This window comes from Aythya fuligula, chromosome Z (genome assembly GCF_009819795.1).
Source record: "Aythya fuligula isolate bAytFul2 chromosome Z, bAytFul2.pri, whole genome shotgun sequence".
NCBI lineage: Eukaryota > Metazoa > Chordata > Aves > Anseriformes > Anatidae > Aythya > Aythya fuligula.
The window spans coordinates 51017149-51034344 of record NC_045593.1 but is presented as its reverse complement, the minus strand read 5'-3'; the positions used below and the strand labels follow the sequence as shown (position 1 = coordinate 51034344).

The window sequence follows — 17196 nt, the reverse complement described above, 5'->3', positions numbered from 1 at the left end:
AAATATAATATGTCTCTACTCAGCATATGCAAAAGGAGTCTTACAACTTCAGCACATTTTCAGAGGAAAGAAGCACTATCCTAATAGAAAACCTATTTAAGAAATTTCAAGCTGCAGTAATACTGAGAAGCAACAGCTTTTTAAAGAAAAGGTCACAACTTTTGCACATATCTAAATGCACAGACTAATATCTTCTCAGTAGCTAGTCATTCTTGGAAATAAACAAAGTGTTTTGTCTGAAATTTTTAAAGGTAAAATTATAATTTTGTCCGAGTCAGACGCACAGTGAAGAAACACATAGGTAAAATGGTTGAAGTTTGCCAAAAACATTTACAGCTGAAAGTAGGAGATTTTCGTGGAAAGTGTCATATGCTTTTAAAAATTGGCAGCTGAACCACACGTCTGCACATACCCCATCAATGTGCAAGACAAAGCACTATATTGAGGAGAAAGTACTACTATCCAAAACACTTCTTCACTCATATTTAGAATATCAAAAATTCATGAAACTTAAAATAATTCTCATTTATAATTGTAAAATGTAGAAGGTTACTATGCTTATATTTAATTCTCCCTGATACTTAGCAAGTTATTTTCACAAACACATTTTTATTCTAGGAGAAGACACCTTTTCTGCTTTGGGTTTTCAGAGTTAAAAAGAAACCCAAACCTAAGAAAAAAATAGTTGAGGGCCATACTTGAAAGTCAGAATCCCGAAAACTAAAACTAAAGATAAGTGAATAAATGGAAATGGAGGGGCCAAAACATCTAAAGTTCAGCACTTTATGAGAAATGAAGCAGCTCTCCTGATTTCATTGGTTATGTTCTTCAGTCTTTGGCAAAAGACAAAGGAGATGAAAGAAGCCAAACTGAATGGCTAGGTGAGCAAAACAGGGAAGAAGAGGAGAATCTGTTGTCTGAGCTGATCACCTTCTAGACTGGGAGAACTGCCTGTGCATTCCAAGGCAAAGTCAGGGCATTTAATCTAAACCCTTGCTGAAGCCCGTATTGAACACATTCCTTGTCAATACACCTGAGTCTATCAGGTTGCTGCCATCTACAGGGGACATTTCCATTTCACCCTTTCTTTTGTTTCCAACTCTCTCTAGTGCAAGCACAAGTTCCTTACTGATCCCACAGACAAATATTCACTTTCCAGTTTCTGGGATGAAAATGACAAAAGCATGTAACTAAGATCAGGGGTGAGAAATGCTGTATCACAGAAGCACACTCTTCCTCATTTCATGTTGTCCTTATATAAATGAAGAAATGCTCATCCCATCTCATTTCTTTCTATGGGTTAGGAACAGGGGAAGCAGCTTTCACTGTTTCACTGCAGTTTTAGGATATGCACATATGGAGGCATTAATCTGTGGTTGTTTCTAAGATGATCTTGTTACTGTACTCTGGGTCCCCAAACCTGAAAATATAGTTTGCTAAGTTCTGCATTTGATGTGCTTCAGCACCATGTCAAAAAACAAACAAACTAACAAATGGAACAGAAAGAAACTAAAAACAAACCAAGAACTTCTCTAAGCTCAGTGTTTTATGTATTAGCATGTTTATAATATTGCACTGACTACTCCCCAAAACCACCATTCAGGAAAAAAAAAAAAGGACGAATGTACTTCACCAATAGCGCTTTGCTGAATCAGGGTAAAAAGTATCACATACAGAATGTAAACAAATTCAAAAATTGTTTCCATACACCTTCTATTAACAATATTAAACGGTAACTTTAAAATGAGTAAGTGAGAAAATTATTTGATTTAAAATACAATTTTATATTTTAAAATAAAAAGCAAATGGATGAAAATATTTACCAGGGATTTTTTTTTTTTTAACATTTTTTTCTTAAGTGGGGTGAGTGTACATTGTAAATGTCACAGAAGCAAAAATTGAAACAGTTCACTGTACATTCCTGGAAATAAACTTCAAAGCACATCTGGTTTACATTTAACTAGTTATGTCACTGGAAACACAATCTAAACCACAGAGCTTGTTGTAAAAATCTCAGCTTTCACAGATTCTGAAAACTTAAACAACTCTCCCACTCCCCGCAACAAATTGATGAAAATTTTCAGTTGAACTACAAATGAAAACAGTGTATGTTTTTTTTTTTTTTTTTTTTTTCACAGTTACTGATGACATTTATACTAATTAAAAATATACTAGTGAATAATAAGCATCAGAGCATTTTCAGAGTATAATATAAATCTTCTGGCTATAGCAATCTTCTACAACTAGTGAACCTGTAACTCCAAACTGAATTTCTTAGTGTTTCTTTGAAAACAGAATTTGGACAAAAAGAGATGAATTTATTCCTCAAACTGCCAACCCACTCAACATTAGAAAAAATGTAATACATTTAATAGGTTTTATAGACACTTCTATGCCAAACCACTCCTGAATCTTTTTGTGCCTGATCAGCTAAATCTAAACTTCAATCTAACTAAAATATTCAAGATGGAGATGACAGATCCTTCATAAACTATGTGTGTGATTTCATGTATATAACACCGTTGAAGGAAACTGAAAATCCTTCAGAATGTGTAGCACAGACAACATAAAATTAAAATTACTTTAGGCTGGATTACACTAAAATAACTATGGCCAAAAACCAAACAAAACTGGAGTTTTAGTTTTTGTTTTGTTTTGTTTTTTAAATGAGAAAGTAGGATTTTTTTTTTTTACATTAATAAAAAGTTCTATTATTTTATTCCTGCATTCATGCCCATTTATGCACTCATTCCTCTGAGTGCAGTATACATACAGCATTATGAAATAGAGCCCAAGGATGCACAGGAACTAATATTTTATGGAAGAAACAGATCCTTAGATGAATAGCTAAAAAATGTATTGTGAACATTTCCACATAAAAAAAAAAAAAAGAAACAACAGATTAAATGCATTAATTAATTAACCTCTCTCCAAACTCAGCAAATCAAAAAGCCACCAGACAGAAACATGATCTGCTGTACTTATGTACCTTGAATGATCAACTCAGGAATTCTTTTACGATAGCATTGATTTTAATTTACATAACTACCTGCTCAAATAAGTCACTTTTGTATTTTCTGCCTATGGTTCAGGATGGCTCATGTTGTGAAATGTCTCACTATGTGTATTACTAGACAATTGTCACAAGCACTATACTATGCTAGTTCCCTGTTCCTATTTTCAGATACGACCCATAAATGATTAATTTAGGGAATGTACCTAGCTCCTTTAGATAAAATCCAAAAGCAATTTTATTTTTTTTACATTTCTAATAAAAATGAGCTAAGATGCTATTAAGATGAGAGAAGCCTGCCATTTAGATTTCTACTAGAACTTTCCTGTAAACTTGATTGTATCTTAACTGTACTGTTTTTTGATATTATGGTTTAGCAGTCAGTACCAGCTAGCAATTCTATCTAATTAAATCACCAAACTCAGTGAACTATTAATTCAAATGAACCAGTGAATTAATTTCCACACCAGAATAACTCTCCCTCACGCTCTTCCCCACTTATTTCCCCAAAAATAATAGGGACATAGTGAACTCCCAGATGTCATTCACTACATCGCGATCCCCAAAACCTGTGCAAGAGAAAGCACATTGGAATGGTCACAAGGATGTCCAGAAGATAGGAAATCCATTTGGATCCCTTTTTTCCTATAGATGTTGTGTCTCAATGCAATCATAAATCCACTTTTTTACTTTTTTTTAGTCAATTTGACTCGATTTGATTTTTTTTTTTTTATTTGGTCAATTAAGCCTCTCTATTACTCTTTCTATGACCATTACTATTGCTATTGATGCATTATTACATTGTTATTTGAATAATTGAAAAAAGGTTATTTACATTCTGCTATCTCATTCATCTATATTTTGGTCAGTGTTATGCTTTGAAGTTGATGGTCTTTCCATCTTGTTAATTAACATCTTCTTTTGCTACACTATTCTGTTGTTTTTTTTCTGTGTAGGAGATTTTTTAAGAAACATGCACATGAAAAACATGTGATGAGTGACTGAGATGTTTTCACACATAGAAACGCAACAAATTAGACAGACTGAAGACAAAATCTCACCTGAACATTGTGAATAGATACTAAGCATTAAGACAATTTAGCACAGTGTGCTATAAATCAGTGGGGGTATTAGAGGCCTAACCTGAGCAAGTGCTACTACTTTGTAACATTTAAGGAGGGAAGAAATTTTAACTTTTAAAAGTGGCCTGTGAAACACACGTGTACTAAAATATAAAGGAACATGATTCCTTTTGAACAGAAGAGGTGAAGAGGTGAATGATTTGATACTGCCAGAATTTAAACCATTTCATTAGATGTTTTGAGTGTAAACACATGTTCACTTTCCAAACGGTTGGAGACATTCAAAATGCTATTGCCCCCATGCTGTTTGCTTCCACTCTTCTGCTGAAAACCGGCGAAGAGCACACGGGCCTTCCTCACCCGCTTCAGCGTAAAGTTAGCTCATCCAACATACACTGTGAATGAAATGGTTTAAGTTAACCTGACTGATCTTACACAGCAAGAATAGATTAAAGAGTGCTTCCACTTTCCATTCTGTATGTTTGCTTAGCTGTGTAGCAGTAACTTGTGGCTGATCAGTAATAACAGGCAGCTGAGGACAATAATGCCTTCCACTGCTTCAGATAAATCTGGAAGATGATATTGGTTCATACAATAGATATTCCAAAAGGATTATAGCTTCCGCAACAATCATTCTAACATAAGACTATTTTACTACAAAAAACTTGTTAATCATAACAATACTGAGATTTATAGATTATGGAACCAAATAAAAAACAATACAAGAAACTAATAAAATACTGCTGCTCTGAATGCTAATTAAAAAAAGAGACAAAGGTTTCTATTTCAACTCCTCTTTTGCAGAGCCTTGCTTGGAACTGTTTTATAACAGTGTGGCCAGCAGGGCTAGGGAAGTGATCATCCCCCTGTACTCGGCTCTGGTGAGGCCGCACCTCGAGTACTGTGTTCAGTTTTGGGCCCCTCGCTACAAGAAGGATGTCGAGGTGCTTGAGCGGGTCCAGAGAAGGGCGACAAAGCTGGTGAAGGGTCTGGAGAACAAGTCTTACAAGGAGCAGCTGAGGGAGCTGGGGTTGTTCAGCCTGGAGAAAAGGAGGCTCAGGGGCGACCTTATCGCTCTTTATAAGTACATTAAAGGAGGCTGTAGTGAGGTGGGGGTTGGTCTGTTCTCCCACGTGCCTGGTGACAGGATGAGGGGGAATGGGCTTAAGTTGCACCAGGGGAGTTTTAGGTTGGGTGTTAGAAAGAACTTCTTTACCGAAAGTGTTGTTAGACATTGGAACGGGCTGCCCAGGAAAGTGGTGGAGTCACCATCCCTGAAGGTCTTTAAAAGACGTTTAGATGTAGAGCTGAGGGATATGGTTTAGTGGAGGACTTATTAGTGTTAGGTCAGAGGTTGGACTCGATGATCTTGAGGTCTCTTCCAACCTAGAAATTCTGTGATTCTGTGTAACAACCAAAAATTCTCATTAATACTTGTTAGTTGTTACCAGAAAGGACAGCCTTCAGGAATCCCAGGTCCCACAAACCATGGGGAAAGGCTGGAGCAAGGAACTTGTACCCTTGCTAGAAAAGGATCAGGATGGGGGTAAAAATAAGCAAACTGGACCATTCAGAAGGCCATGGGCTCTGATGGGATGCACCTACAAGAGCTGAGGGAACTGGCAGATGTCATTGTGAGGACCCTCTCTATAATGTTTGGTCAATCATGGAAACTGGGGGAAGAACCTGAAGACTGAAGGAAAGCAAATGTCACTCCTGCGTTCAAGAAGGCCAAGAAGGATGACCTGGGGAACTACGGGCCAGTCAGCATCACCTTGATCTCTGGAAAGGTGATGAAGCAGCTACTCCCGGAAACCATTTCCAGGCACATGAAGGAGAAGAAAATCATCAGGACTCACAGATTCACCAAGGGGAAGTCGTTCTTGACCAAGCTGATAAGCCTCTCTAAGGAAAAGACCAGCCCGATGGATGAGGAGGGAGCAGTGGATATTGTCTACCTATACTTCAGAAAGGCCTTTGACACTGTCACCATAAGATCCTCACAGAGGAGCAGTTGATGTATGGGCTGGGTGGGCAGATGGTGAGGTAGATCAAAAACTATCTGAATGGTCAAGTCCAGAGGTTGATGACGAATAAAGTCTAGTTGGAGGCCAGAAACTTGTGGTGTACCCGAGGGGAGAATGCTGGGTCCAATCCTGTTCAACATCTTCATTAATGATCTGGATGATGGGGTAGAGTGCACCCTCAGTAAATTCACAAATGATAAAACACCACAAAGATGATGAAGGGACTGAAGCACCTTTTCTATGAGGAGAGGCTGAGAGAGCTATGACTATACAGCCTAGAGAAGAGAGGCTTCCGGGGAGATCACGGAATCACAGAATTTCTAGGTTGGAAGAGACCTCAAGATCATCGAGTCCAACCTCTGACCTAACGCTAACAGTCCCCACTAAACCATAGCCCTAAGCTCTACATCTAAACGTCTTTTAAAGACTTCCAGGGATGGTGACTCCACCACTTTCCTGGGCAGCCTGTTCCAAAGTCTAACAACACTTTCGGTAAAGAAGTTCTTCCTAACATCCAACCTAAAACTCCCCTGGTGCAACTTAAGCCCATTCCCCCTCATCCTGTCACCAGGCACGTGGGAGAATAGACCAACCCCCACCTCGCTACAGCCTCCCTTGAGGTACCTATAAAGAGCGATAAGGTCGCCCCTGAGCCTCCTCTTCTCCAGGCTGAACAAGCCCAGCTCCCTCAGCCGCTCCTCGTAGGACTTGTTCTCCAGGCCCCTCACCACCTTTGTCGCCCTTCTCTGGACCCGCTCAAGCACCGCGACATCCTTCTTGTAGCGAGGGGCCCAAAACTGAACACAGTACTCGAGGTGCGGCCTCACCAGAGCTGAGTATAGGGGGACGATCACTTCCCTAGCCCTGCTGGTCACACTGTTTCTTATGCAAGCCAGGATGCCGTTGGCCTTCTTGGCCACCTGAGCACACTGCTGGCTCATATTCAGCCGACTATCCACCATCACTCCCAGGTCCTTCTCTGCCTGGCAGCTCTCCAACCACTCATCTCCCAGCCTATAGCTCTGCTTGGGGTTCTTGCGCCCCAGGTGCAGGACCTAGCACTTGGCCTTGTTGAACTTCACACAATTGACCTCAGCCCATCGGTGCAGCCTATCCAGATCCTCCTGCAGAGCTTTCCTACCCTCGAGCAGATCGACACACACACCTAGCTTGGTGTCATCTGCAAACTTACTGAGGGTGCACTCAATGCCCTCATCCAGATCATCGATGAAGATATTAAAGAGGACCGGCCCCAGCACCGAGCCCTGGGGAATGCCACTAGTGACTGGCCTCCAACTGGACTTGACTCCATTTACCACGACTCTTTGGGCCCGGCTATCCAGCCAGTTTCTAACCCAACGAAGAATGCGCCAGTCCAAGTCAAGAGCAGCCAGTTTCTTGAGGAGAATGCTGTGGGAGACGGTGTCAAAAGCCTTGCTGAAGTCAAGGTAGACCACATCCACAGCCTTTCCCTCATCCACCCAGCGTGTCACTTTGTCATAGAAGGAGATCAGGTTCATCAAGCAGGACCTGCCTTTCATAAACCCATGCTGACTGGGCCTGATCACCTGGTTGCCCTGCAAGTGCTGCATGATGACTCTCAAGAGGATCTGCTCCATGAGCTTCCCTGGTACTGAGGTCAAACTGACAGGCCTGTAGTTTCCCGGGTCTGCCCTCTGGCCCTTCTTGTAGATGGGAGTCACATTTGCCTGCCGCCAGTCAACTGGGACCTCCCCCGATAGCCAGGACTGCTGATAAATGATGGATAGTGGATTGGCCACCTCCTTTGCCAGTTCTCTCAGTACCCTTGGGTGGATCCCATCTGGCCCCATCAACTTGTGCACATCCAAGTGCCGTAGCAGGTCACCAACCAGTTCTTCATGGATAGTGAGGGCCACATCCTGCTCCCCATCCCCTTCCACCAGCTCAGGGTACTGGGTATCCAGAGAACAACCGGTATTGCCGCTAAAGACTGAGGCGAAGAAGGCATTGAGCACCTCCACCTTTTCCCCTTTTCCTCATCTCTTGTAACTAAGTTTCCCCCCGCATCCAGTAAAGGATGGAGATTCTCCTTAGTCCTCCTTTTTGTGTTGATGTATTTATAAAAACATTTTTGTTATCTTTAACGGCAGTAGCCAGACTGAGCTCCAGATGAGCTTTGGCCTTCCTAATTTTGTCCCTGCACAGCCTTGCAACATCCTTATAGTCCTCCCTAGTGGCCTGCCCACTTTTCCAAAGATTATAAACTCTCTTTTTTCTCCTAAGCTCAAGCCACAATTCTCTGTTGATCCAGGCTGGTCTTCTTCCCCACCAGCTCGTCTTTGGGCACGTGGGGACAGACCGTTCCAGCGCCATTAAGATTTCCCTCTTGAAGAGCGCCCAGCTCTCCTGGACTCCTCTGCCCTTCAGAACCGCCTCCCAAGGGACTCTACCAACCAGTGTCCTCAGCAGCTCAAAGTCAGCCCTCCAGAAGTCCAATACAGCGGTTTTACTGGTCCCCTTCCTGGCCTTGCCAAGAATAGTGAACTCCACCATTTCGTGGTGACTCTGCCCAATCACATCCTCCACCAGTCCTTCTCTGTGAAGAGAAGGTCTAGTGGGGCGCCACCCCTGGTAGGTTCACTACCCAGCTGCGTCAGTAAGCTACCTTCCACGCTCTCCAGAAACCTCCTAGACTGCTTTCTCTGGGCTGTGTTGTGCTTCCAGGGGAAGCACATATGTCAGGAAAGTTGAAGTCCCCCACGAGTACAAGCACTGAAGATTTCGCAACTTCTGTCAGTTGCCTGTAGAACTCCTTATCCGTCTCCTCATCCTGGTTCGGCAGTCTATAACAGACTCTGACCAGGAGACTAGCCTTGTTGTCCCTGCCGATCCTAACCCAAAGGGACTTGACCTTGTCATTCCCAGCCTCGAGTTCTACAACATCGAAAGACTCTTATCAACAGATGTTATGAAGATCTTATCAACGTGCATAAAACCTACCTAATATGAGGGTGCAAAGACAAGGGAGCCAGGCTCTTCAAGGTGGTGCCTTGTGGCAGGACAAGAGGCAATGGGCACCGAATGGAACACACGAGGTTCCTCCTGCACATCAGGAAACACTTTTTTACTGTGCAGGTGACCAAGCACTGGCACAGGTTGCCAAGAGAACTTGTGAAGGCATTGTCTTCAGAGGTCTTCAAAAGCTCTCAGGACATGGTCATGGGCAACCTGCTTTGGGTGGCCCTGTCTGAACAGGGGAGACAGATAAGATCCCTTCCAATCCCAACCATTCTGTAATTTTGTGGTTAGTTTCTGTAGTGTAACATTTTCATTGCTCTAGCATGTGTGTTCATTAGTAATATAGAAAAACAATGATGATTATAAATTATGTACTGAAAAAAAAAAAAAAAAGAAGACGATTTTAGTATCAACCACTAATATACACATGCAGGAACTCTAACATCACATAAAACATCACAAATACCAGAATTTGGTATAGAACTAACTATCAACATAGACTGAAGAGAGAAAATGAAGAAGACTGTGTGATCAAAACTGATGTATTTCCCTAAATGATAAACAGTATTTTCCCACTCTATGATCTACGGCAAGCATACATTTGACTTTACTTCCACTGCAAAATATCTTGTCTAAATAAAGGAAAATACTTTCATAGAACAATGAACTGACTACTTTGAAGAGAAATTCACTAGCTAGACCCAACACTTTAAAAAAAACTGCAGAGAAATTACCAGAGGAATGCAATGATTTATGCTTCATCTTAGTTCTTTCTTTTCATCTTGCTTTTGTCATCACTGAATCTTTTTTAATCATTTAGTTTCAAGGTTATATAATAAGCAATAAAATTATCACACGTGCAGATTTCTCACCTTCACATGTGTCAGTCTCGGTGCTGAACACATAACCCTTTGGACAAGTGCAGCTGTAACTTCCAGGGGTGTTTCGACAGAGCCCGTTATCACACAGCAGTCCATTCACTGAACATTCATCAATGTCTGTAACAAGATGAGTTAATACCAATAAGAGCAAATGCCACGAGACACCCTTGTCTCCCCACCCTTGTCTCCTCTTGCTTTCCGCAGCAGCAATTAGGTTGCCAGATGTGCAGTTATTTACAATGACTAAGAAAAGAAAAATGCCAATTCTTGTTTACAAAAATCTAATTCTTATTTCTAAAAATTCTATTTTCCTTTTGGTTTTTCATTATCAGGCTTTATAAACAGTTCATACAGTCTTACATTGATAATTATATTTTCGTGGAATGACCTTGGGAGCTTTGTCAACTGTATGACTATCACCAGTACAACTTTACTAAGGTCCATTTGGTTTTAAAACTTTTTTTTTTTTTTTTTTTTTTAATGTATGTATGTACACAAGGATGTGATAGATTACTGTTCTAAATCCTCTTTTATAGGCAACGAAAACTGAATTTGTTATCCACGAAATTAATATATATGTTAAATTGTACAGATGCATGGAAGACATCTTAAGAATGTATATGCACACTACTTTTTGGAAAAAAAAGGAACAAGACATCAAGCATACAGAACAAGAAAAACTCATCAATTAACATAATTCCCTACCTTCTTCTAAATATTGCTAACACAAAGCAATCAAACTTCTTCATTTTCATATTATTTTTTAAAAGAAAAAGTTAAAAAATCATAATTTAAATTACATTCCTATAATCCCTATCACATGCCACAGATTCTTAAGTTTATAGAAAGATAAGCCTGATGCTTTATCCTGCTTCAGGGTGTCTCCTGAATTTTCACTGGTTCATTTCCCAAACTTAAAGCTGTAGCTGAAATTGTTCCCATCAATCAACTACATTTTTAGAGTGTTTAAGTTATAAATAAACAGAAATAATAAGAAAGTAGTATACTTACAATCTAAAGGTTACTGCTTTCACAAGTACATCACATTTTTGAACCTATGCTTATTAAGTCTGTTAAGATACAGACAATAAAGCCTTTATTTCCCCAGACAATAAATCTGAATTTTAAGTTTTGTAGCCACAAAGAAGCTCCTCGGCTTCTTAATCTAAACTCATCCAATTTTAACTACATAAAGAAGGATGGATTTGGAATTTGATGTTTTCAAGAGCAATAGACTTCAGTTTTGAGCTTTTTGTCATAAAATCCTCTAACACAAATTAGCAGTGTGATAAATATGTTATTTCCTTAGAGTGTCACTGTTAAACTACAGATTTGGGCTGTCACCTATTGTGACACACACTGTGAAAGAACAATATAGCTTATGCACCAAAAACACCTGATGCTGACAGAAATGCTAACTGCATTCTGTCTGACGAGGATTTTTATTTCTTGGCAGCTCTTAATATGTATCTATTAAAACTTTTCCACTCTTTATTTGAGTGTTCACAATTAAATTGCATTGTGCAAAACCTCATTAACTAAGAATAAAAGCATCCTCACAGTGAATATGCTGCATTTTAATTTGTATAATGAAACAGACAGATATCTATGCCAACAGTTACATAATTGCATGTATAACTAAACAAGTGATACCACTTGCCATGAAATCAATTTGGAAAATAATATTATGTGAAGTATTTGAAAATCAACCAACCAACCAAACAAACAAAAACCTGACAGTTTTTTTTGCAGCATTGCATTTCCTGCCAAAAGGTCATATTTAGGGCCTTTAGAAAGTAACGAGCTGCAAAATTCCTTAATTCAAGCAGATGAAAAAAACACTTTCACTACTTCATGTTTGCTTTGAAACAAAAGGTAGGAATGTTCAGTTTGAAAATTATATCACACTTAATAGTCCAGGTTTTCCCTACCAAAAATGTTGTGTTTAGTTGATCATACATTACCATGAATAATAAAATTAACTAGATAGAATGTGAAATGTATAATTTAGGTATCTTCTGTTGGGCATTGCCAAACACTTCCAGAAAAACTATATAGAAATTGCAATGGCAGTCTGGTATATATCTAAACCAAACTAAAAGTGACTTTAAAACTAAAAGTTTCTTAATTGAATCACTTCTGTGATTCTGGTGGTGACCCAAATGAAATATTTTGAAAAACAAAAGACTATCTGTTACACTTCAGTCCACTGTCCAGGCAGGACTTGGGAAATCATAAGTGGGGATCACAGCTTTCTTCTAAAAGCCAAGGCATTTCAGCAATGCATTCTACTGTACCTGTGTAACTCAGGGACATCAAAAATTCCTCCATACTGCAAAAATTGTGCACATATGCCACCAGGTATCATTCATTATGGTAATGATAGCAATCATTATTACATTATTACAATACATTACATTACATTACATTATTACAATAAAATTACATTTTATTAGGTAAAACTATGATCTTCAGCAATTGGCAATTTATCATCCAGCCTTGAATCTAAAATGACATATTTTAGATTCTCTTGTACAATAAAATGTAACAGAAACTGACCCATACTTTTGAGAAAAATAATTCCTAATCTACAACAATATTTCCTGCCTACACATCCCAGACAAATACCATTAAAAAAACAACAATGATGACAACAACAGCAACAACAACAAAAACCATTGCCAAGTAACAGAAAAAGATACCAATAAAAGTATTGGCTATGCAGTTGCTGAGAAAAATGGACTCAATACAGATTTTTACTGTTTTCATTGTAGATGTAAAAAGTAGATATCTGCCTTCTAATCTAAGATCTACCAATTCCAATTATCATCAATGTAGTCGTTAATTATTCGACAGTGATAAATAAATAGAGCAACTTACCCACACAGTTCCTTCCAGAAGGATCAGGCTCATAGCCACTGTTACAATTACAACGATAGCTGCCACGTAAGTTTTCACAAATTCCATTGGAGCAAATGTCAGGATCCAATGCACACTCATTAATATCTGTATTAACATAAGACAGAAAACAACCAGACACTGAAACATATGAAAAAAATGAGCTATAGACATGAATATCAAATTGGAGGGAGCATCTGACTTGGTAGAGGTTGAGGCTGTCATTCAAAGCAAGGATATAGCAAGGATGCAGCCAGAAGGCTAAACAAAGGGATTAGTCTTCTCTATTTGACCCTAGTGAGGCCAAACATGGGAAACTGTGTTCAGTTTGAGGCCACCCAATCCAATAAAGATACACCAAGTGACTGGAGAGTATCCAGGAAATGGTTGCAAAGACCATTTGCACCAGAAGGGTGGAGCACATGATGCGTGAAAGAGGCTCAGGGAAATGGGTTTGTTTAGCCATCAAGAGGGAAGATGAAAGGGAGATACGATAGCAGTTCTCTGATAATTAATAGATGGTTCCAGAGGAGATGGAGCAAGATTCTTCTCCAAGTTACAGAATAAAAAGGCAAGAGACAACATTCTTAGGATTTACAATTGGGAAAATGTTAATTGAATGCTAGGGAAAAATCTCTTCGCCATGAGAGTGGTTAAGCATTAGAGCAAGCTGCCCGGAGAGGCTGTGGGAACTCCATCCTTGGAAATCTGCCAAACACAACTGGGCAAGTCCTTGAGAAACCTGATTCGACTTTGAAGTTAGCCCTGCTCTGAGCAGAAGGTTAGATTGGATGACCTCCAAACATCCTTTCCAACCTAAATCAATAGAATGACTATGTTTGTAAGAATACCTTGATGCAAAATATCTAGCCTGCGCACTTAGTGCCTGTGGTTTAAGGATCTAGGTAAGAAGTTATAATTTATTAGGTGATACAAATACCTTTCCTAATACAGGACTAGTGCATATGTCAATACCACGGCATATTCAGTTTTACAGAAATTACAGTATTCATTGGAAATTTAAAATTTCTCTTGGATGGACAGAATAAGATGATGAATGAGATATATTCCCTAAATTTACAGTCCCATATAGAATTTCTGCTGTAGTTGGAAAATTCCAGAATATTCATATGAACTATAAGAACAGGAACAGACTATTTTTAATATTTTTTGCCTCTGCGGAAAAGAGTTTTTTCAATATTAAGTTATTTCTTCCCATACGGTAAGCCCATTACTTTAAATAGTTCCCTTTCCAAACACTGGAAAGAACAGTAGGGGTGCTGGCCTAGCTGTGACTTCATAAAAAGCTTGTTTTATACTTGCACTGTTCAACTTTTTATAAAGGTCATTCGCTCTTCAACCATAGTGTAGTTTAGATCAGGATATTCTCCATGATTTACGTATACTCAGAAAAATTTTTTGAAAAAAATTGCTATTTCTGGATTAAACTGAAAACTATGAGACATCTGAAATTTTCATAAGAAAATACTCATTACAGTCATATTTCAGCTGCATGTTTTCTTTTAAGCATAAAGTTTTGTGCAGTTTACTGGGCTTGTTTGTATCTTGTGGGGGAAAAAAAAAAAAAAAGAAAAGAAAAACAACACAAAATCTCATTACTTTGTCTCTCCTTATCAAGTTAATAACAGTACCATATAATAACCTGAGCTGGAAGCAACCCATGGGGATGATCATCTCCAACTCCTCAAAGTAAATTCTTTGACATGATCCAAATCTTCCTTTTTTTTTTTTTTATATTGAACACAACAGCAAGATTTCTGTCCTCACCTTCATCCATATTGCTCTCATACAAAGAAATGAAGGTTTTGGGCTTCTAAATCACAAGCTAAATATGGGGAGTAGGTATGTGGTGATGGATTGCAGTATAATTAACAATCTATGAATCAACTGAAGGTAAAATTTATATGCCAAAACCTTTCCTGATAAAATGTATTCTCACTCACTCTTGATAATGCGAAAGAACAAGGAAAAGAACACAATCTTAGCAGGGATTGGTTGCAGGACCAGTATTTCTCTCCTTTATGAAACAGAGCTGGCAAACATTGACATAAATGGTGGTAGGAGCAGCAGCAAAAAAATCACCTGTAAGGTTGCTGTGCAAGACATACAGAAAATGCTACAGTTTTCTTTAGAAACATAAACAAAGAGGGATTTAATTAGACATGGAATCCCAAAAATTATAGTCTATCCTGCAGTTGGTGGAGTCCATAATTAGTTTTACATTTTCAGTGAGAAATTAGATTTTTTTCCATGTATCCGAAAGAATGTATAACCTCCCTACATGCAAATTCTCACAGTAAGATGCTATTTGTATAACAGCATTATGGTACACTGCCATTATTTCTCCAGGAGATTTAGAAACTCTCCAAATGGACTTTGCAGAATTCACTGAAAAGAAAACTGAGAGAATGTACAAAGTCTGTGGATTTCACATTATTTTTAAGTCTGGCAAGACGTTAAAGAAATGAGCTCATAGAAAAGACAAAACTATGCATATGCACTTACTGTACTGAACAGAAACAGTATTTCCTCTAATGTAGTACTGTTTTTAAAAGTTATGTATGTTGTTACTAGGTATAAGGATAAAGGGTTAGTTTAATTATTCTATTTAAATAATGAAAACATTAAAAGCAAAATATTAGTCTTGAGGCAAAAATACCAAAACTACCTAGCATACCTAAATACCTAGCATGTTACAGAAAAATCTACTTCTGAACATATCTTTATTTTACTTTCAAACATATAGATTAAATAAAATGCGCAACATACCTCGTCCATCCACAGTAATACCTATGCCACTGCTACACAGGCCATGGAATTCAGCTACTCAGTTGAAGCAAGAGATGTAAGAAATAAAAATAAAATGTTATTTGCAGTGTTTTACTATCTTTAATCCTCAAAATAAATTTTCTACAATGTAATTAAGGATATGGTTTAGTGGGGACTGTTAGCGTTAGGTCAGAGGTTGGACTCGATGATCTTGAGGTCTCTTCCAACCTAGAAATTCTGTGATTCTGTGTGATTCTGTAATTAATAAAATGCCAATGTTCACATGAAATAACTATCTATATATGTTAGCTAAACATGTCTTGTTACATTCCACCCTGAACTTTCCCATATCTACAAAAATGAAATTTGATAGCAAGAATGAAATATTTAAGCTACTTCATTATAGTCTCGACAACACTTTCTCCCTCAGCTATTGCTTTCAACCATAGTACCAGTATTTCTTCATTTCTTCTAAAATTTCTGCTGTCTCAGAAAACAGCACTGAATGGGTCTACTATCCAAGCCCCATCATCTCAATTCTGTTTTCAAGAACTTTTTTTTTATTTTTATTTAAATCAGTCTCCAAGTGTGTTTAGAGAACTCATTCCTATAAAATACATATTTCCCAAACGAATATGAGATGCACTTTTAAACTAGATTTAACTATGAGATGTACAGATTTATCAGAGATGTCTGCTTATTCTCTCTAAAGCATCATTAAATTCAGGGACCCAGATTCATTCATAGCATATTCATGTTCCTCCATATAATATTCATGTTCCTCTCATAATTTTGTCACAGTCTGGCCATTTCTGAAAGGAGGTTTGCCTCAAATGTTACAGTACATAAAACTAGAATACCAGACAGTTTGTTTTATCTTTAGAGAAGAAACCATTTTCAGTGTACATTTCTATTAAGTACACTATTCATTTCTCTCAAATGCATGAAATAAATGAACAAACTAATATGGACAAGTTTTGTTTTGTTTTTTGAAAGTGAAAATTTACCTGAATTTTTAGCAGGGCAGGGATGACATGGCTCTCCAAAACCATAGTCAGGATTGGCACAGCAACATTCAGACTTCGTTACAGCACCAGGGAAAGGACGAACACATGCTCCCTTTTTGATTCCTCCATAGCATGTGCTACGCATATGAGTATCTAAGAAAGGACATGCAAAGAAATAATTTATTTCCATAGGCACTAAGTGAAATGGAAGTATATTATCTGTGGAAGGCATCTGGGGGTGCTGGTGACAGTAGGCTCAGCATGTGCCAGGCATTTGAGGATGCATTAAACACAGCATAGCCAGCCAGTCAAAAGAGGTGATTCTTCCACTGTATTTACTGTTGGTGCGGCCTCACCTTCAACATCATGTGCAGTTCTGGGCTTCACATTAGAAAAAAGATGTTAAAGTACTTCTAAGCAACCAGAAAAGGGGCAACAAATCTGTAAAAAGGTCTGGAGGGCATGTCCTAGGAGGAAAGGATGAGGACACTTGGGTTG

The 17196-nt window shown here is 38.5% G+C and overlaps 1 protein-coding gene across 2 annotated transcripts in view; it reads right to left on the bottom strand.

Moving 5' to 3' along the window:
• FBN2 (fibrillin 2) overlaps positions 1-17196 on the bottom strand; it is a 197460-nt gene that overhangs the window by 87599 nt on the left and 92665 nt on the right. For both annotated transcript variants that reach the window (XM_032205669.1, XM_032205670.1), the window contains exons 14-17: positions 16699-16851; positions 15692-15745; positions 12884-13009; positions 9995-10120 (exon numbers count right to left, since the gene is read on the bottom strand). In XM_032205669.1, coding sequence (XP_032061560.1) covers positions 9995-10120; positions 12884-13009; positions 15692-15745; positions 16699-16851 — 459 coding nt within the window. The remainder of the gene's footprint in view (positions 1-9994; positions 10121-12883; positions 13010-15691; positions 15746-16698; positions 16852-17196) is intronic.